We start from the raw sequence: 20878 nt of genomic DNA, 5'->3' as shown, positions 1-20878 counted from the left end.
TCATGTCGCATGGTCACGCAGTGGTCAACATGGGTATAAAACAAGGCTAACAATGCTCAGAACCAGTGCAAAATAAGCTAACAAGGTCTAAAGTAATATTACAGAAATAACCAAGAATTAATCGCAATAATTTACGCAAAATCGCGAGAAAAACGCTTCCGCGAAACATCTGTCTGGTACCCGCGCCGCACAACAGAGGGCGCCACCGTCTCGACAAGCGCGTGATTGCCGAGGGAATATCTGGGTTGCCCGTGCTACGCACTTTCTCAGGGTTCACGGGAGTGGAGCTGCATTAAGCGTGGGATTTAGAACCCCACCAGAGCCTATACACAAGGACGATATTTTTTATACTGATTTTTCGAACTGCAGTAGGAGGATCTCTGACCTGTAGTTAAGTTTTCTCTTTTTGTTTTTTTAATCCTTTACGTGTGCTACAAGTTCAAAGCCAATGTTTAGTAAGTTTGCATCACGACGGAAAATTTATTCCTCGGAATTAGAGAAGTGAGTTGGGCTAGTTGGTGCGCATATCTACTAGCGCGAAAAACACAAAGGACGAGGTAAAGACGGCAGACAGGACACAGCGCTAGTGCTGTGTCCTGTCTGCCGTCTTTACCTCGTCCTTTGTGTTTTTCGCGCTAGTAGATATGTCCACAGTTATACCTCGGATCTCGCCGTCTGCCTTCTTTGTTAATTCTATTGCATTCATTCCCTCTTCTTTTCTTTGCCTAGCGCCCTCTTAACTTATGCAGTCTTGTCATATACGAATTTGTTGCTGGCGTTTCCTTCTTAGTTCCGTGTATTGTATTTGCTCCTCGGTGTCTTCGCATACACCACCCAATTTTTGGCACAGGACAGTGTATGTTCATACCTCATATACCATATATAGTCACACGTCATCATACCTCACTATATATTAGGGGTGTGCGAATATTCGAAATTTCGAATATTTTTCGAATAGTGTTTGCTATTCGATTCGATTCGCACTGAAATTTTACTATTCGAACTATTCGAACTTCCCAAAGACAAATGCAGTCAATGTCCGGTTGAAAGTGACCCCTTCAGATTTTTAATATGCTTCACCTCATTACACTCTCGTATTGCGGCAAAGCTGCCTTTCAAGGTCCGTTACGGTCGAACTTGGCCGAGACAGTCAACGTCCGTTTGGAAGTGGTCCCTAGAGTTTCAGTATGCTTCACCTCATTACACCCCCGTATTGCGGCAAAGCTGCCTTTCAAGGTCCGTTACGGTCGAACTTGGCCAAGAGACAGTCAACGTCCGTTTGAAAGTGGTCCCTAGAGTTTCAGTATGCTTCACCTCATTACACCCCCGTATTGCGGCAAAGCTGCCTTTGAAGCTCCGCTACGGTCGCAAATGTATTAACTCAAGTAAACGCTGATTCTAACATGAAGGTGAAAGATGTGGCAGAGTTGGGGGCTCAATTAATGCTGTTTTGGACTTGAAATTTGGGCAAGAAGTTCGAAAAATAGGACGCCGAAGCTTTTTAGCATTCAAAATTTCAGATGCTCTTAGATATCAAAGTCTACGAGGCAGATTTGGAACTCTGGACTCGAACGGAGCACACCCTTGACCACCACATCAGTTGGCCTTCCACAGAAGTTGAAAGAGGAGGAGAGGCTCAGGAAATGGCATCTTTGCCTATCACGTGTAAAGTGTTGTTGGCAACACTTTGGTTGCACCAAATCATGTACATAAATACAATTCGGCCTCTACATTGCCTCATTCTTGATAAGAAAGACAACTATGAAATATAACCCCACCAGCGCTTCATCAGCCTAGCGAAAAGAAACACTTTCAAATTTCTATCTCACAAGAACATACTTAGGGATTCTCTGCAACTTTTTCTGTAATTTCACTTCGAATTATTCGAAAAATGTTTGAGAAATATTCGAAAATTATTCGAAATTATTCGATTCGATTCGCACTCAATCTTTATTATTCGAATTCGCTTCGCACCCAAAATTTTGCTATTCGCACAGCTCTACTATATATTTCTTTCTCTCCCTTTTCACCTTAACCCCGTGAGAAGTAGCATGCTAGGGACACGCCTTTCAGGCCGACCTCTCCTTCTTGATTGAATATTATCGTCTTCTTGAGCGTGACTTTGGACTTATTTTCGGCCTGATCGTCACCACGGTGCGTGTCGGTGCGTCCGCATGACTCCGCGACCTGATCACGCTTTAGCTATACTTGTGTTATTACAGCGATGGCCGTATCCAGGAATATTTGGGGGGGGGGGGAGGGGGGGAGTGGGGGGTTGTGTGTAGAACGGCTAACTTTGGCAACTGGTGGTCGCTGTGAAAGCTTGTAAATATTTAGTATCACCAGAAGAGTTAAAGCACGAAAAAATCTCGGAGGGGGGGGGGGGACAAAACCACCTCAACCCTTCCCCTCCCCTTGTTACGGCCCTGATTACAGCGCTCAAAATTAACCGGAAGAAGACATAGACAAACGCTAGTTTCTATCTGCGTGTGCCGCATGCGGTTTAAATCAAGCATTTACGGCATATCAGCCAGCTCCGGCAGTTCCAAGCCTTGCTTAGCCCTATTACAGTTTCGTATACTAGGGCCATAGCCAGAAATTTCTTTTTCCGGGGGAGGGAGGGGGGTCAACCTGCCTTTATGTATGATCGTGCATAAATGTGGAGAAAAAAAGGGGGGGGTGACATTGGCGTAGCAGGGGGGGAGGTGTTGAAACCTCCCCCTCCCACCCATGACTACGCCATCATATACGCCGGTGCTGCTTTTTTTTTTTCAACAGGCGTGTATACCATGTGTTATTCATATGGCCCTTGTACGTAGTTGAGCATAGCCTAGCTTCAATTGACCCAACATACATATCCTAATAGAAACTAGTACGATCTACTGCGAATAAAGCATCACATCAGTATTTCGGAACCATAATTATGAGTTTGACACATAAAGGTCGACTACGTTTTTTAGATGCGAAGTATCTTAAGGCCGAGCTCAATCCGGTGGTGGTGGTGTGCGGCGTGACCACCCTTACTGCGCATGCGCATACCCTCTCCACACACCTCCTCTCCACTCAACCTCTCTCCTTCCCCTCTCCACTTTCCCTCTCCCCTTCCCCTCTCCACTGTCCCTCTCCCATTCTCCTCTCCGCTTTCCCTCTCCACATTCTCTCTTTCCTCTTTCCCTCTCCCATACCCCTCTCCCATACCCCTGTCCCCTCCCCTTTCCACTCTTCCTCTGAAAAGCGGGCTAGACATGCCGAAATTCTCTCCTGCGCAACGCCGCGATGAGCTCGAGCGCATGCGCGTCCCCTCCCCTTCTCTCTCCTCTCCTACGCTGCCCCCCTCTCGCCCGCCTGTCGACCGCGTTCCCCGCTCGCCCTGTGAGAATTAACGGCCAGGCTAGATGGAAGATACGACGCGCGTAGCGTCCTTCTTCGCGTTCCACGACGCGAGGTCGGTAGCATGCCCAACGAACGCCAACGGAACGCGACCGTGCAAGTGCTCCGGCTTCGCATCGCCTCATGGTCCCCTTTAGCGGGAGATGGTGTAATTTTTTTACTAATATTTTGGTACACCTAACGCTTCACATATCATCATAGGCGTGCGCAGGGTTCCCCATTAGGGGGGGCAAAGGTTCGTCGCAGCGCCCCCCCCCCACCCTACTAAGTCAATGTATGGGGCAGATTTTGCGCCCCCCCCCCTTCTTAGGTGACTAGAAGGGTCAGTGTACGGGGCAGATTTTGCCCCCCCCCTAGGTGATTAAGGGGCGGCCGCCCCCCCCCCCCCTGCCCCCCCTGTGCGCACGCCTATGCATATCATGCGCTTTTTGTTTTCCGCGCGAAGATGCAAAGTGACACATTCAGCTTAACGTTGACTTGAGTCTCGAGTGTAAATGAAAGTGTTTCCTTAATTGTTGTGGCCAGGGTTGCCAATGGTGGCTACTTTTCGCCAAATTGGCGAATTTGAGAGGCCCGGGGCGACCTAAAACATGGCGAACTTTTTGGCGATTTTCGGCTTAGGTCTCCACTGAGTAATGCATCCTAAGTTCAGTGTCTTTCCAATGAATGTGCGGCAACATTCCCGGTATTTTTCTTGGTTTTAGAGTAGAACGTGCACATTACGCGTCATTCGGTATGTCCGTCCTGTAACTCGTGTGTATCTCCTCAATTCATCCAAGGACGTCCGTAGAACTTTTTCCAGGGGGGTGCATCAGCAGAGGGTGGGGGAGGGAGAGGGGGGCATACAGCATAGGTTGCTTTTGTTTCATTGCCGTGACATGACCGGCAAGATTAGTTCATAGCAGTATGTAACGTGCAATGTTGGCTGGTAATCCTGAATGATGTTTCACGCAGATATGCGGGACTGGAGTGTGCTAATCAAGCTGTGTAGCTTACTGCTACTGCATAGAAAATTATTATCCAAAATTCCAAGGGGCGGCAGCTGCCCCCCCTTGCACCCCCCTCCGGACGCCCATGAATTCATCTAATTTCAGCAGGTATACTCGAATGTCCCCCAGCGACATTTTAGCAAAATGTAAGTCAGCGGACTGCCTCGCAAACCGCGAGGGGGCAGTGTTTGACTATAAGTATATAGCTTTAGGTGGTTTAAGCTTCTCTAAAGTTTCGCTTCTGAAGGGGCTAGACGACGGGTTGGCCGCGTGCTCCGACCATTTGTTCCGCCAAAGCTCCAACTGTTCTGAAAAGCTTGGCGACTTATTCACTGTTGCAGTACCCCCAATTTAGCTTATTTATCGAGGCATTTTCCACTGCTCTCGGTGAGCGTGTGCAATGAAAACAATTGCTATAAACATTCTACATTGTCTACCTGTTCATTATTAACGCATCGGATTGACACGTGTAGATGTAAGTGACTATAAGAAAGGGTCGGTGGCGTCCTTTATCATATCAGTTCACACTTAAAAAGTGTAAGTCTCACTAATGATCGGTTCCTGCAAGAATTCTGTCGTGTTACCGTCAATGAACCTTTTAATCTTTTTAATTCATATAAGGGTACGTAAAGCTGTCTACAAACAGCGCTTTCACGGTTTTCGCCCAAGGTTTACCACACCTTTACCTTTGAAACGAGCCGACAGGGATGAAAGGATATCATGAGCGCTTCATTCATTCACCCTTGCGCCACCACGCACATCTTGCGGCTAGTCGGAGAAGCAGCACCATGCACTCCCATGGTGAAGCGGGCGATACAACTGGCATTGAGAAAAGTCAATATAATTTAAGGGTCTTGGATGGCACTGTATTCTACCGAGCTATACGTGAGTGGAAAGTTTTATTACTATGTATGCCGCACATATCTAGGATGGCGACTTTTTTGGCGAAATTTGTAAAAAAATGGCGACTTTTGGCGACTTTTTGCTCGTCGTTTGGCGACATTTTCTCGAAAGTCAGTGGCAACCCTGGTTGTGGTCTACATAATTTAACGCGAACGCAGGTCGTACGACCCGACCGAGTTCGACTCCCTGGCTGTATCGGCTGAGATCAAGGAGATCTTTGGATTTCATCACGAGGTAAGCAGTTGCATGATGACCAAACACGGTGAACGTCCTGCAGTGAAAGAACTCACAGGGTCCCTTATGCATGCGCCTAAGGCGACTCGAAGGCTCATTGGATCCTGAAATGAGGACCCCGTTCACGCCCTGGGCCCATCGAAGGACCCTGCGAGGTAAATCCCTGGGGACCCGTCGTCCGCACCAGGGGCGTAGCCAAGGGGGGGGTTCAAACCCCCCCCCCCCGAAATGTTTCAGTTTTGCTTGCGTATATATACACGCACACATACAAACGCACGCACGAACATACATAAAGTATGGTTGAACCCCCCCCCCCAAAAAAAAAAAAAATTTCTGGCTACGCCTCTGGTCCGCACTTTCCAGCCCAGCTGCGAGAACGAAGCATAACGAGAGGGCGAAGATGGGTAAAGCTAAGTGGGTGAGAGATAAGCCTAGTGTAGCGAGTTGAGCCTGGTAGAGAAAGGGTACCGACCGACGTGGAGAGGGTGAAGATGGGTACAGAGGTGGATATCAAAGGCGAATCTATGCAACATCCTCTAGAAGGTGTTGAGCTATGGCGAGAGCGGAGCAGGTGATGTAAAGAGGCGGAGAGAGCTAAAGCGCGATTGGCTGTGCGGGTGAAAGGAGTCGACCAATAGTAGCGCGCGCTCGAGCACAGGCGGTGCTTGCGACATGGCTTGCGAGCGCTTGCGAGAGAGGAGGAAGGCGTGCCGAGCGTTGAGGAGAGCGGAGGAAAAGCGCGCTGATGCCATGAGTTGCGCTGTTTGATCATCATTCACGACGTTGAAGCTGCGCATAACTATTTTTTAAATAAATGTTTCCTCTCGCCATCTCCACCTTGCATAGGCTTCCGCGTACAACTGATTTGCCAACTGGATGCATGCTTGAGAAGTTACGACTTTCACCATGCAATCATAGTTCTGCCGTTCCGTTTCACGTCTCCTTCGTGCGTGGTCGCAAGTGACGGCTTCTGCAGGTACACGCCCCAGACGGTCGAGCTGGACCAGGAGTTGCGGCCGTTCGTTCCCGAGCTGATACCGGCCGTGGGCGATATCGACGCCTTCCTCAAGGTGCCCCGACCGGACGGTCGCGCGGACACCGTCCAGCTGGGTCTGCGCGTGCTGGACGAACCGAGCGCGCAGCAGTCCGACCCTTCCATCCTGGCCCTCAGGCTGCGCGCCCTGTCCAGGGACGCAAGACTGGCGGCTACCAGCAAGGCCGTGAGTGAGATCGACGCTCACATATCGGGCAACGCTATGCGAAAGCTTTTTTTTCAGGGATGCTGTGTATGGCTGTAGCCGGATGTAACCTAAGCAAAAACCATTTAACTACGACGATTGTCAATGTGTATGTACAGCATTGTCGTTGCTGCCCCACGGATAGTTAACTTTCGAGGCACGAGCAACGCAGCTTTCCCCGAAGCATGGCTGTGTTACACCTCTAATAATGAACAAGGTTACAAGGTCGGCATAATGCTGAAGGATGTTCCTGTACCGCTTTAAAGAACAAGGAATAACACAAGAAGTGACGCCCCTCCCCCCTCCCCACCAATCATCTGAGGCGGGGCTCCAGGTACTGCCCGTTACTTGTCGCATAGGCGTGCGCACAGGGGGGGGGGGGGGGCAAAGTTTGCCCCATACTTTGACTTAGTAGGGAGGGGGGGGGGGGGTGCGCTGCGATGAACTTTCGCCTTCCCTGATGAGTAACCCTGCGCATGCTCAGTTGTACTGTCTCGTCGTTGTTTCATGTGCATGGTAATGGCCACGCAGGATTTTGACAGTAATGGCGGCCGAGATTGCCTGGCGTTGCATTCCAAGGACTGTTTACTTCTTACCTTTAACCCCGGAAAGCCGGGGACCAAAGTCAGGCCATTGGCAGAAGCACGTGATCGCTTCATTTTCATTTTTGTATCCGTTCTATTCCATTGCGAAACTCGTTCCCTTTCGGATACGACAAACAAGAGGGTGGTAGGGGGGGGGGTGCTGCAGTCGTCGTGAAAGATCCGACTGAGTAAATGTATGCGGCACAGGCCCGTAGCCAGAAATTTTTTTCGGAGGGAGGGGGGGGGGGGGTCACTTTTTGCTGCATACCTTGACTATTTGAGGAAAACACTATTATTTATTTGTGGTAAAAACACCTACTTCACCAAAATTTCGGGGGATCGAGGGCACGGGCCCCTAGCCCCCCCCCCCTGGCTACGGGCCTGATGTGGCAGAATTGGCACCCCCTTCACCCCCCCCCCCCCTTGCGCACGTCTATGCGTGCCCCCACGTCCGTGTCTTATTTTGGTGCCGCGTTTTGCTCTTGCTTAATTTCATTGGCCAACTCCCGTAATGTCCTCTTTACTACCCATGAAAAGTCGTCTGGCCCGTAGCCAGGGGGGAGGGGGACTAGCCCCCCGCTTCCCCAAAATTCTGATATAGGGGGTTGTTTTACCGAAAATAAATAATGAAAATGGGCGTTTTTCAAGGCCTTCAGCAAGTTCCCTTCAGCAGGTCACTGCGAGGCGGTGAATGACCTTGCGAGACATGGACAAACGAAGGGTGGCATATGCCGTTTGTGTGACTCGTCGCTGCTATTGGTACACACCGTGCGTCGTGCAGGTGGTGAAGAGCGTGGAGAAGCCGGAGGAGCAACCCCGTGAGATCGAGCTGTGGCTCCAGAGTGTCCAGGAGCTGCACCGCGCCAGGCCACCGCCCACCGTGCACTACACCAGGTCTGTTATCGAGTAGCTTAAGAAACACCCAAACGAACCTTGTACGGCATCGGTGCGCAAAACGGGAGCGAGTTGCATCGACTGCTTGTGTGCTTTGGTCTGCGCTCTGTGATAGCTTGGCACGAGCCAATTGGACAGCTCAGAAGGAACAGCCTTTGTGTTCCAGCCATGTTTCATGTTTTAACCTTGCGCACTTTTTATTTCGGAGGTGAAGTAAGATGAGGTAGTCGAGAGGTATTTGTGGTGAGATATAAGCACTTCGCCGATTGTGCACTGATTTATTTTTTTTCCTGCCAAAAACATTTGACCGGCAATGGCAAGCATGAAATTAGTGAAGCCATCAGTGAAGGCATGAAAACAGTTTTCAAGGCTGCTTATGGTTTGTATACGCTAGCGAAATCGTGGGTGAACGAATTTAAACGCAGATGATAGTCCATACCCATGCGTTTCAGTTCTTTCACCTACAATTTTGCTATACAAAGCGTCAGCAGCATTGAAAAGTGTTTTTTCGAATTGTTATGAATTTGTTTGGCTGTCAAATCTTTCTGGCAGAAAAAAAAAAACAGATAAACCTGCACGATCGAGAACGTGCTTGTCACCACAGATGCCATTACAGCTAGAGTGACCTAGAATAGGTCGCAGCTGAGCTTACACCGCAGCTTCACCTCCAACACAATGAATGCGCAACTTTAAAACGTGAAATCTGGCAGAAATCACATGCAAACCTTACTCTCGGACATCCTAAGAACTGCTTCCTACTGTAGGTCAGGTCGAATAACTTACGGCGCTTAACTTCTACAGTGTCTTCGTGTCCTATATGTTCGCAGAAACATGCCGGACGTGGAATCGCTGATGCAAGAGTGGCCACCCGACTTCGAAGAAATGCTCGCCGAGGTGAGCCACACATTCATACGGACTGAATGTCGTTGCTTTTAACAGAACCTATGTGATTGAGCGAACACCAGCTGTTGTTGCACCAGTGATATATTCGTCGAGCTCCATGTTTGCCTGACCTTCATATATCCTCCAATCAATTTACTGTCTTTCTGCGTCCAGGTGCAAGTGCCGACCGCAGAGCTGGAGTGCTCCCTGGAGGAATACGCTACCATGGCCTGCCGTAAGTCTCCCATACATAGAGAAGAAAGTAAACCTACCCCTTATCACCCATCTTCCTTCCATAGGTTTGGGCTTACATCTACATAGAGAGTGCGTGTCACGTATACATTGGGACAGACTTTGTGAACAGTATGATCGCGCTACAAGGCCAAGTGGGCCGGTTTTTTTGCCGGTAATCCTGGGTCAAACCTTGAGCTTATTTTCATTTTTCTATTTGTTGTGCACACCCCATGGCATCAATGGCAGCCCTAGAGCGGGTAAGTATAAAGGTTTGTAAGCCTATCGCGTTTTGCAGCTGTATATACAGTTAACAATACAAAAAGTCCCAGTTTCCTCGCAAGGGCGAAGCAATGAATGCGATAGCAGTATATTGGAATGTTATACGAAGTAAGGCTAGCAGCTAACTCCTCTAGGATCTGATCTCGCGTAACTCAACAAAACGCCGGCGTAAGGGAATATACACTCTAAAAAGTAAAGGAGGAAATGGGGGGTCGAGGTTACTCCTTTAGGGGAGTAACTAACCAGCCACACCCATTACTCCTTTTTGGGGGTAACTGCGACGGGACGAACCGTTACTCCCCGTAGAAGTTGCTCCTTCAGGGAGTAATTGACTGGAGCAACGGATGCTCTTTGTGAAAACTCCCACGGGAGCAACGGTTACTCTTTCTCGATACTCCTCAAAGGAGGAACGGATAGTCTTTTTCGATACTCCCACGGGAGGGACGGTTACTCTTCTTCAATGCCCCCAAGGGAGCGACAGTTACTCTTTTCGATTACTCCTCTAGAGAGCAGCCGTTGCTCCTTTCCTAAACTCCTAAAGGGAGGAACGGATGCTCTTGGTCAATACTCCTATGGGAGTGACACTTGCTCCTTACAAATACTCCCGAGGGAGGAAAAGATAGTCTTTTTCAATACTCCCAGGGGAGCGACGGTTTCTCTTTACAAGGAGGAATGGATGCTCTCTGTCAATACTCCCACGGGAGCAATGCTTGCTCTTTCTGAACACCTAAATGGAGTAACACTTACTCTTTCCCATTAGTCCCGCAGGGAGGAATGTATATTATCTCTCAATACCCCCATGGGAGCGACATTTACTCTTTCACAACATTCCTCATCGGAGCAGCATGCAGTTATAATCATCCTCAGTGCCTCTCGATGGAGTAACGTTTGCTTGTATTGAGTGCTCCTCAAGAAACCAGCAGTCCAGCTCTCCAATCGGCAAATGAAAAAAAGTTTTGAGGAACATGATTTTCATCGGGTTGCGCCAAGTCTGACACAAATGCTCCAGGAGAGGGTAGAAATCCAGATCTATTTGTGAGAAAAATACTTTATTGAAATCAGTCTGGATGTTCACTGGCTCAAGATGGTTAGAGTCACACGGACGAGTGACGTCGGCCGCAAGACGCTCTGAACTTTCAGAACTTGACACAGGAGATCGAAGGTCCGCTGAGCTTTCTTGCCGAAAACAATGTTCAGCGCCCAGTATAGCGCGATTTGTGTGGCAATGGCTGCCAAAAGGCCAGTCTCCTTAATATCAAGGCCCTCCAGGCGCATAGTAAATTCCCTTGAAGTCAACAAGCTTCCATTGTATGTCACTGTCGGCACATGATGCGTCTTGATGGGATCCTACAAAAAAAGGCACATTTTAACACAACGCTTGATGCTTCATTATTACAGCAGCTGCTTCATGTAGCAACAGATAAAACCTAATGCTTTACGACACACTGACAAATAAATGAAATTGCAACTTATTTGCAAAACATGATTCGACACTGGAAGGAACATTCTTAACAAGTCAAAGCATTTGCAGTAAGGCTACAGGTTTATCCACAGGTTAGAGACTGGTCTCGTTTACACGGAAGCCAATTAGTTGGTTCTGAAAAAAAAAAAAAACAGAGGCCTTTGCTGTTTGCAGTCAGCACTCATGCTAGCATACTTTATAAAGTAGAACCCTGCTGATACATTTTTCAAGGCCATGTGCAAAAAGAATGTAGGAGCCAGGAAATGGGAAAAAAAGTAAAAGTGAGAGTCGTAGTGAAATGCACAATCATATCTCAGTGGTTATCGATGAAAAAAAAAGTGCAGCGTTGGCTCCTGTACCTTTTTTCCATCTGATCAGCACAATGCGAGCAAATTCATTGTGGTAGGTGGGAGTTGAGCTGTTAGAATCAATTATCGACTTGAAAGACTTACTTTCCTGCACTAATTATAGATACCCATTGTGCCACGTGGCTCCTGCCATGATAACTTGAGTGTACATTTTTTCCGAATAAACCCAGTGTCTGAGTGGCCAGCACCTAAAACGGTATCTTGAAGCGACCATCCGTCGTGATCCTTTCACATCCATAAACAAGATTATCGCTGGATGCACCGGCGATAATGCCACGAGCAATGACGATCTCAGCTGACCTGCTCAATATTTTCGGCATAGTGCCAGGTTGGTGTGGCTTGTAAATGGCCGCATGTCTTGCAACAGTGAAAGACCAAAAACACAGCCCTTTTTCCCAAACTTCACCACCACTGCGCGCATTGGCACACTCGGCCATGATCTCATCAATCGACAGAATTGTGGAGTTAAGAACTGCATTATCGACGAAAACATTATTGTAAGTGATTCCATTGGAGGCATGAAAGAACCGAGCATGCCCAGCATGCTAGCATGACTACAGCAATGACCCGCAAGTAAACAGAGTGCGAAAAGACCATGCCGTCTCTGGTCTTCATGGCCTTAATTTTGCCAACACCTCGCACAAAACACATTTTAGAACTATGTGACCTTACAGATGGCTGTGAATTGCAAAGGGTGATTGAATAATTGATGACTGAATAAATGTTTAGGGGGTAAAATAGACTTCAAATCTTCTCGAAAAAAATTGTGAAATTAGAGAAAATATGCGATTTGTCGCATGTTTGACCGTATTTTTCATAATGATGCGGTCTAAGTAAAAATCCTCCACATCCGGCGTTTGATAGAAGACTTCGTCGTTAAGTAATGAAGGAAGTCTAATCAAATACTTTTTTGTTTTAAGGAAGAAAATAATTTTTGAATTTGGCCCTCCGAACGCGCCCGCATTTCATTTTGTTGCCACTTCGCCGCAAAGCACGTGGTCGCTCTTCCAGCTGACACTCGTCACAGGCAGCGGCAAGATGCGAGATGTATGTCAGTGGCTCGTGAGTCTTCGAAAGTCTTGTCGCGTTGATGTCAGGGCGATGAGTAATGAATTCGCGTTACAATGTGAGCTTGCTTGGCGGGCCCAATGGGAAGTAGAGACGCCCGAGAGCAGCCTATGGCGGCGTTGGCACAGTGTGCTACAGGGCCGTCTGCACAACTAGCATACACATACCGAAAGAAATAATGCACATTGTATACAATTTTTTGGGGGGTATACGTGTTGTGCAGACGGCCTCTAGCACATTGTGGCAACGACGCCATAGGCTGCTCTCGGGCGTCCATACTTCCCATTGGGCCCGCCAAGCAAGCTCACATTGTAACGCGAATTCATTACTCGTCACCCTGACATCAACGCGACAAGACTTTCGAGCACTCACGAGCCACTGACATACATCTCGCATCTTGCCGCTGCCTGTGACGAGTTTCAGCTGCAAGGGCGACCACGTGCTTTGCGGCGAAGTGGCAACAAAAAGAAATGCCGGGCACTTACGGAGCGCCAAATTCAAAAATTATTTTCTTCCTTAAAACAAAAAATGATTTGATTAGACTTTCTTCATTACTTAACGACAAAGTCTTCTATCAAACGCCGCATGACGAGGATTTTTACTTGGACCGCATCAGTATGAAAAATACGGTCAAACATGCGACAAATCGCATAAGTTCACAATTTTTTTCGGGAAGCTTTGAAGTCTATTTTACCTCCCCACATTTTTGTACTATAATAAACTTTCCTGAAAATCATACTAGTATTAAGATTGGTTAGGGGGAGTTGGAGATAGCACAAGAAAAAAATCACGAACATTGAAGAGTTTTGTAGTTTTTGAAGATACGTAGCTGGTAGTGAAACACAAATATTTCGGAATTAATGAATAGGACAACTAAAGAGAACCTCTGCGATAGCGCCAGCGTGGTTTCAAAGCTGAACAAAAAATAGATTTTATACACATTTTTCTATTAGGCACGGTTTAACAAATACAAGCGAACATAGAGGGGGCGCCATGATCGTCAAAATTTTTATCGAGCAAAAATGTTTTGCCACAATACTCTATGTGGCAGAGGAAAAAGGCACAAATTTTATCATCAAAATTTGCGACGTGCGAGCGCCACATCTGGGACACTTGGCATGGTATGACCCAATAATAATATCTGGGTTTAACGTCCCAAAACCACGACATGATTATGAGAGACACCGTAGTGGAGGGCTCCGGAAATTTCGACCACCTGGGGTTCTTTGACGTGCACCTAAATCTAAGTGCACGGGCCTCAAACATTTTTGCCTCCATCGAAAATGCAGCCGCTGCAGTCGGGATTCGATCCCGCGACCCGAAGGTCGCGAGATCGAATGACAGGGTCAGCAGTTGAGTGCCATAACCACTAGACCACCGTGTCGAGGCTTATCCATTGAAGGTGCAACTAGCAACTGAGCAAAGAGGCTTATCCATTTGAGAGGCCTGCTTTATAAAGAAACTAACTACGAGCAAGACTTCGATTTGGGCGAGTTGGTACATGCTTAGCTGGGGAAAAACAGCGCAAAAAAGGACGAGGACGCAGGAACACAGTACTCTGTACGAGCGCTGAACTTACAACTGACATCTTTATTGCACCAACCACTCGTTTTTACAGCGCTCAAGCCGAGCACGCCATTCCAATCACACCGCCAATCAAAATCATCAGGTATGCAAACTACATTGTCACTGAAAGCTATCACATGTACATGAATTTCACGTTCTGTTTTGCCGTTTGCCTTCTTTAAAAATTGTGTGTTCTCAAAACAGAATTTGAAATCGTGGAAGCGTTTTTTATCAGGGAAGCAGGAGACACTTGCATCAGCAAGCCATCTATTTTGCTCACTCACGCTGAGATTCAATATCTCAAAGCTTTCATGTAAATCATTTCCTTTACTGTGTTTTTTGTTGGTCATCCTCTAATTTTCCATCGACTTACTCTCAATCATTGTTATCGCGGAAAGTGAGCCTGCGCCTCGAACATGGATTGTTTGTTGTTGTTTTTTGTGTTTTTTTTTTGTTGCTTGTTCATCCTTGTTAGGAACTGGTTTGTTCATTTTATCTGAGTGTGAAAGATTCATGCGCACGGTGTCATTCATGTACACGTGATAGTTTTCAGTGACAATGTAGTTTGCATACCCGATGATTTTGATTGGCGGTTTGATTGGAATGGCGTGCTCGGCTTGAGCGCTGTAAAAACGAGAGGTTGGTGCAATAAAGATGTCAGTTGTAAGTTCAGCGCTCGCCCAGTCTACTGTGTTCCTGCGTCCTCGTCTTTCTTTTTTAGCTGTTTTTCCCCATCTAACTAAAGTTTTTCTCAAAGCGGTGTGCAACAAGCAGACTAAGTAGTAATTGATAACGATACTACTACTCACGGGACCTGGCTGGTCACTCGAGCATTTATTCTTGCTCTATTTTCGATCACGTCAACTTCTCTAATGTCTACAGACACTTGGAAGTCTTCGTCGAAACGCTATAAAAATAAGAATGCCAGAACTCAGAAGGGAACTACGTAACACACGGATGAAAAGTTCGGAAGTGTCGTGGTTGCAATGCTGGCCAACAAAGATTCACAGCTATACTGTTGCCACAAGCAGTCATACTATTTATATATCCCAAATTTCCGCCATAGCAAGTGACAAGCGCGACATTTTACTACATCTAAAATTAAAACACACTATAACGAGGTTCGACTACTGACAGTGTCGGCTACTCATACACGTGCAGCAGCGCTAGATGCCGAACCCTAATTGACGCCTTGCGTGGCCTCGAAGAAGGATATCCTACTCAACAGAAATAACTTTCACGTTTTCTATGATGAAAGAAGTGAGGGCTAAATTCGGTGCAACAATGTTGTCATCAAGGCTTAGATGGGACCAAATTTGGCAATAACGTAAAATTTAGCGCTGCCGGATTTTTATATAAAATGGACGATGCTCAAAAATGTAACACAAAGCTGCAGTAATCGATGACAAACGCTGCTGCAACCGCTACAACATGACGATCAAGCACTCACCGTTAAGCCGATGGTGGAGACGTCAACTTCAGAGAACATGTCCAACTCCTTTATATGTTCCATTGAATCCCGCCCCATTCACGGCTCGTCGAAAGTGATGACGGCATTTCTGTCGCCGTATGTAACGAGGCACTTCGATGACATTGGGCGACAACGGTGCAAGACAAAGAACAGTTCTCAAGCCTGCCGCGGCACACGCACTCGCTCACACATACACGGTGTAGCGTCTCTACGAGTCGATTGCTCTAGTCCTGAAACACCCAAAAGTGAAACAAAGCCGGTGATTAAAACAAAACGAACTTATTTACTGACACACCAAAATAGGAAACGTCCACGCAGCTCAAAAGGTCGCTGGCGACTGATGTTTTCCCGGGTCCGCCGGATCGGATTCTCCTCCTTGCACCACAAACACACACACACAAAAACAACCACCGACACTAGCATGGGCGTCCGCAGGATTTTGCCTTGGGGGGTGCAAACACGTGTTACATCGCGTCTGGGGGAGGGGGGAGAGAGAGAGCTGGCACAGCTTGGGGTGGGGGGGGGGGCAAGTGCCGGTGTGGCTTGAGGGGAGCAAGTGCCCCTTTTGCACCCCCCTGCCTACGCCCATGGACACTGGTGCACGTGTCCCCCGTTTTATGGCCCACTTCGCAGGGGAGAACAGTCGCGGTTTCAGTCAAGCGCGCTTTCTATGTTCCAAGGCCACGGACACGGGGGCCGTATGCTAGACGGCCTTCGCTACGCGTGGCTCTTGCACTGGAAACTCCAAAACAAACTGTCCGCGACACACGGCCCGTATCCACGTGCGGTCCTCGTTGCCATGACTGCTGATTTATCAGTAGCTCTACTGATGTTTGTAATTTCTTCTGACTCGGTGAAAAGGTGACGGAATCTACTGCTTTTTGGTCTCTTTACAAAAATGAAAGGAACCTCTACGTTTTTTTACTAAGTTTACATTAATGTGATATCACCAGACAAACAAGAAATTCCTTTCTTTGCGATGTTCTCAAACGCAGCACTACTTTTTGACTGACGAGCCATAGACACCATAGACTTTCATACAGTAAGCATAACAGGAAGCTCTATGTCATGAGCAAATACCAACAAGTCGTGAGACAGAAATGTGAATGCACAACGCGCCCCACAGCTACGAAACCACAAGCAATATACTATCCGGCTCTCGCGCCAGTGCCCCATACCCCGTGCGAAGAAGTATGGACCCTGGAATAAAGGAAGTATGGGCCACGGTGCACCGGCCTGGACGTATACATACCGTCGGGCAAACAGGGCCCACCTCCACCGTTCAATAAAGGTCATCCTGTCATCTCTCTTAACAATTTTATTTTAGTTATTTATTCATCCACTTATTGCTTACAAGAAACGAACGAGCATCGTTACGGCCACTAATATACATTTTCCAGGCACTGACACTTCGTAATGCACTTAACGTAAAAAGTCACAGTTTCGCCGCAAGGGCGAAGCAATGAATGCGATAGCAAGGAACTAATGCTATACGAAGTGAGGCTCGCCAATGGATACTCTCAGTTTGAACAGCGCTCCTGTTGCAAAGGCGGCCGAAGCAGCGAAGGAAACTAGCGTGCTTCAAGTGTCGAGCTGCGACACTTGATAGTTCGCGCTCATCTTCTGTTTGTTCGTTTAGCGGCGTCCCTGAGCTCGAGTGGCATTCGTACGCGCCGTAACATGAGCGCGGACATCACGGTGAAAGCGTGAAACATTCCTCTACCCCGCGCCACGAGAAAACCGCGCGAGCAGACGGCGGAAGGGCAAGCTTCTCCCATGCGCAAATATAAGAAGAAGCGAGCGAGCTCGCCGACGACTTTTAAATGCGTCCGTCGGGCTCCTAGCGCCACCTCGCTGGTAATGAAGAAACGCTTATTATCGCCTTCTGTCTCTGAGTCCGTCCAGCGCTAAATGGTGTGTATATAACGCTCGCCGTTAGCTACGCGGAGGATCTGCGTTTCGTGGCGTAGTGGATAGCGCCGCTCGCTGCGGAGCAGGAGGTCCCTGGTTCGATTCCGCGCTGCAGAAGCATTTTTCTGAGTTATTTTTCTTTGGGGCCTTTATATATATATATACATACTTATACATATACGGTGCATGACGGCGGCGACGGCGACGGCAAAATCCAGCCGAGACTGTCCATATAATTGCTATCGCAATAAAATATGCTTAGTAGTGAAAGGAGATCTACCCGCTCGCCCCCTCACCCCCCGGCTCCCTCCCTCTCCTTCACGAGGCGTGCGGGAGTAAGTGTTGCCATTCGTCCTCCCGTTCCTCTCATTTTGACGAAGGACCAGTTACCCTCCGAACTTTGCGCACGGCACGCATGCTTCTGCAGTTCGTCCTTCGAGGGAGTAAACCGCCCTTTTTCGGATGAACTGCGCAGTTACTCCCGAAAACTTTTTAGAGTGTACGGCCGCTCAATTGAACGAAGCGCTTTTCGTGCTGTCTGCCATTTTAACGCGAAGTAAGCGTTGAGAGCACAGAATGGTAGGAGCCGTCTACTAACGTATGTCGAGATAGCGCGCGCGACCACGCCCTTTCGATCATAGTTCGCAGTTGCTTCCTGAGCGACGCAGCCCCCTACATGCTCCTTCGACTGAAGGAGCCGGCCGGCGCGTTTTATCTCCGCTTGACCCGTGCCAGTCTGCATGCAGCCTCCGCAAGCTTTCGCTCGCACATAGAACATACGACGCACGGCGTGATGTTATCAATTTGGACTTTATGCAGAACATGACGGCGACGGCAAAGATGCGCCGCAAGTGTCCATATCATTGCTATCGCAACAAAAGGGGCGTAATTTGTCGAGCCGTGAATTGTATCTGTCGCACAACTCTACCGAAGCGCATATGGTATATCGCGACCATTGATTATTTGATGGTGACCGTCCCAAATATCGGTGGTATCCAAATTCGATGCAGTACTGATGGACATCCCGGTGTACAAGGGCAAGTTGATCCAGTCTCTGCACGTCCTATTCACTCTGTTCACCGCCTTCAAGAATTCACAGGTGAGCGCGGGAACGCATGCGTCTCAACATCAGCGGCAACTAAACGTGTTTAATTTCCTTTCTGGCTGGACAAAATCGTGATCGCAAACAGCAGTCTTGGCAATAAGACAAGGCCGCATTTATTATTAACAGCGGAACCTTTTAAGCTGCACCGTTGGTCCGTGCGGCGTTCGCTAAAACTCGGCCCATGGCTTTGGCGGGTATGTGGCACTGAAAGCGGATATGTACCAAACAGCTGCTAGCGTAGCCATCGATGCCTAGTGATATAGCCAATCGATAACTAATCAATATTTAACCGATAAATAACCAATTAATTCTAGAAGATGCTAGGATGTGCTTAGCATGGCGCAGATACATGGCTAAAGCCTAGTGATAGCCTATCGATAACCCATGAATAGGTAATCAGTAATCGATCAATAACCAATAACTTCTAGAAAATGCTTGGAAGTACTTAGCCTCACCCAAATGCATGACCGATTCTTTGTGATAAACAATCGATAGCTAATAAATAATTGATCAATAACTCGTATATTCTACAAAATGCTTGGTCGTGCTTACCCTAGCCATGTACAGTACAGTACAGCAAGAGGTGGGAAAGGGAACTGATAATGAGGAGGAAAAGGAGGAGGTGAGAGGGTAAAGCATATAGCATATATAGTCTTGTACAGTGCAGTATAGCAAGGGGTAAGGAATGTGAGGGTGAGGGGAAGGCCACCAGCTCCTCTTCTTCCTCAGTGTTCGCGCCACTAGTGCGTAGCTGCCCCAGTTTTTTAATTTATCTTCATGTGAACACATAGGTAAACGCACCAAGTTCAGCGCGGTTGAAATTTGGGCCTGTTGGTTCATAACAGAGCTTGTTGGTAGATAAGAAGATCGAGGACACACAGCACAGCACAGCTGTGTTGTCTGTCCTCTTCTCGTGTCCCTGTTCATCCAGCGCTATTTTCGTCGACGTTGAACGCGCTAAGGCCAGACAGGCAGTGCAAGCATCGGATACTGGCCGGCCGGCGATGCTTGCATCTTGCGCTCGACTTAAACACGGAGATCAAAATGACCATCTGTACAGATCTCAGACGCTAACTTACATTCCTGGACTCCTTTCGCTTTATCAATTAACCCGTGAATCGAAGCTAGGAACTCTTCGATTTTCTTTCTTCACCGTTACAACCACAGGCATGCGCGCGGGGGGGGGGGGGGGGGGGGGGGGTTCACTGCAGCATCACTTCCCTCCGATTGGTCGAGTGCGAAAGAAATAAGGAGTCGCAAGGGATGCACAAATGCAAATGAAGCGATGACGTGTTTTTTGCAAAGGATTGCCATTGGTCCACGGCTTTCTGGGGGCAAAGGCAAGGAGCAAATACACAACACCAGGGGTCCTCAGCAGCTATTCACGAATGCGGCGTCTAAATAACGCGTGTAACGAGCCTCATGTGTGTGTGTTCCTTTTTTTTTTGCTTCTAAACAATCGACCTTTGCCGTTCCCGCGCTGCGTTTTCTGATGCACTGCGGCATGTTGTTATTCCCATTTTTTCACGTCAATCCTTTGCAGCACTTTGGTGCAATGGGCATCGGCACAGGAGGCACCGGCGGTGGGGGCAAAGCTGCCGTCGAGGACGCTGACGCGGAAGGAGTGGACCGTCTTGTGCTCTGAGTCCCCGATGAAAGTGCCCACAGTGAAGATCGACACCGCGATCTTAGAAGGAATTCAAGAATGGAGTTAATTCGCGATGGCGGTTGCACAAGTAATAATAAAATGAGGTGTTAGTATACACTATAGGACGTACAAGACTAATAAAGCGTCGGAGAAGATGCTACGTGGCGCGGAGCGTCTGCTCTGCACACACACACACACACACACACACACACACACACACACACACACACACCACACACACACACACACACACACACACACCACACACACACACACACACACACACACACACACACACACACACACACACACACACACACACACACACACACACACACACACACACACACACACACACACACACACACACACACACACACACACACACACATATATATACGTTTCTTTCAAAGGCAAAAGCCCTAGATCGTTATGTTTCAAGGTCGTGCGATGTACTACAGGGTTGTCCACATCTTACAAGTTGATGGTTATTAGATAATCCGAAAAATTATTACTGTGCTTATGACACGTACCGCGAATAGACGTCATATAACGGACATTTCCCTCGTTAAGTAGTAGACGCTCTAGTTTCAACGCTTTGAATAAAAGTGTTCACCTTAGATGTGGTCGACCCTGTACAGAAGGAAATTCG

At 47.9% G+C, this 20878-nt stretch overlaps 1 protein-coding gene across 1 annotated transcript in view; it reads left to right on the top strand.

Annotated features, from left to right (window-relative positions):
• Positions 1-20349, top strand: part of LOC119399714 (intraflagellar transport protein 46 homolog) — a 34313-nt gene extending 13964 nt beyond the window's left edge. The window contains exons 3-9 of the mRNA XM_037666549.2: positions 5441-5508; positions 6486-6736; positions 8120-8232; positions 9060-9126; positions 9289-9349; positions 18484-18572; positions 20122-20349. Of these exons, the coding sequence (XP_037522477.1) occupies positions 5441-5508; positions 6486-6736; positions 8120-8232; positions 9060-9126; positions 9289-9349; positions 18484-18572; positions 20122-20223 (751 nt within the window). The 3' untranslated portion in view covers positions 20224-20349. The remainder of the gene's footprint in view (positions 1-5440; positions 5509-6485; positions 6737-8119; positions 8233-9059; positions 9127-9288; positions 9350-18483; positions 18573-20121) is intronic.
• Positions 20350-20878: the final 529 nt, after the last annotated feature.

The sequence above is a fragment of the Rhipicephalus sanguineus genome, chromosome 7, assembly GCF_013339695.2.
Source record: "Rhipicephalus sanguineus isolate Rsan-2018 chromosome 7, BIME_Rsan_1.4, whole genome shotgun sequence".
Classification (NCBI taxonomy): Eukaryota; Metazoa; Arthropoda; class Arachnida; order Ixodida; family Ixodidae; genus Rhipicephalus; species Rhipicephalus sanguineus.
The sequence above is the reverse complement of the archived record's forward strand: the minus strand, read 5'-3'. Positions and strand labels throughout refer to the sequence as shown.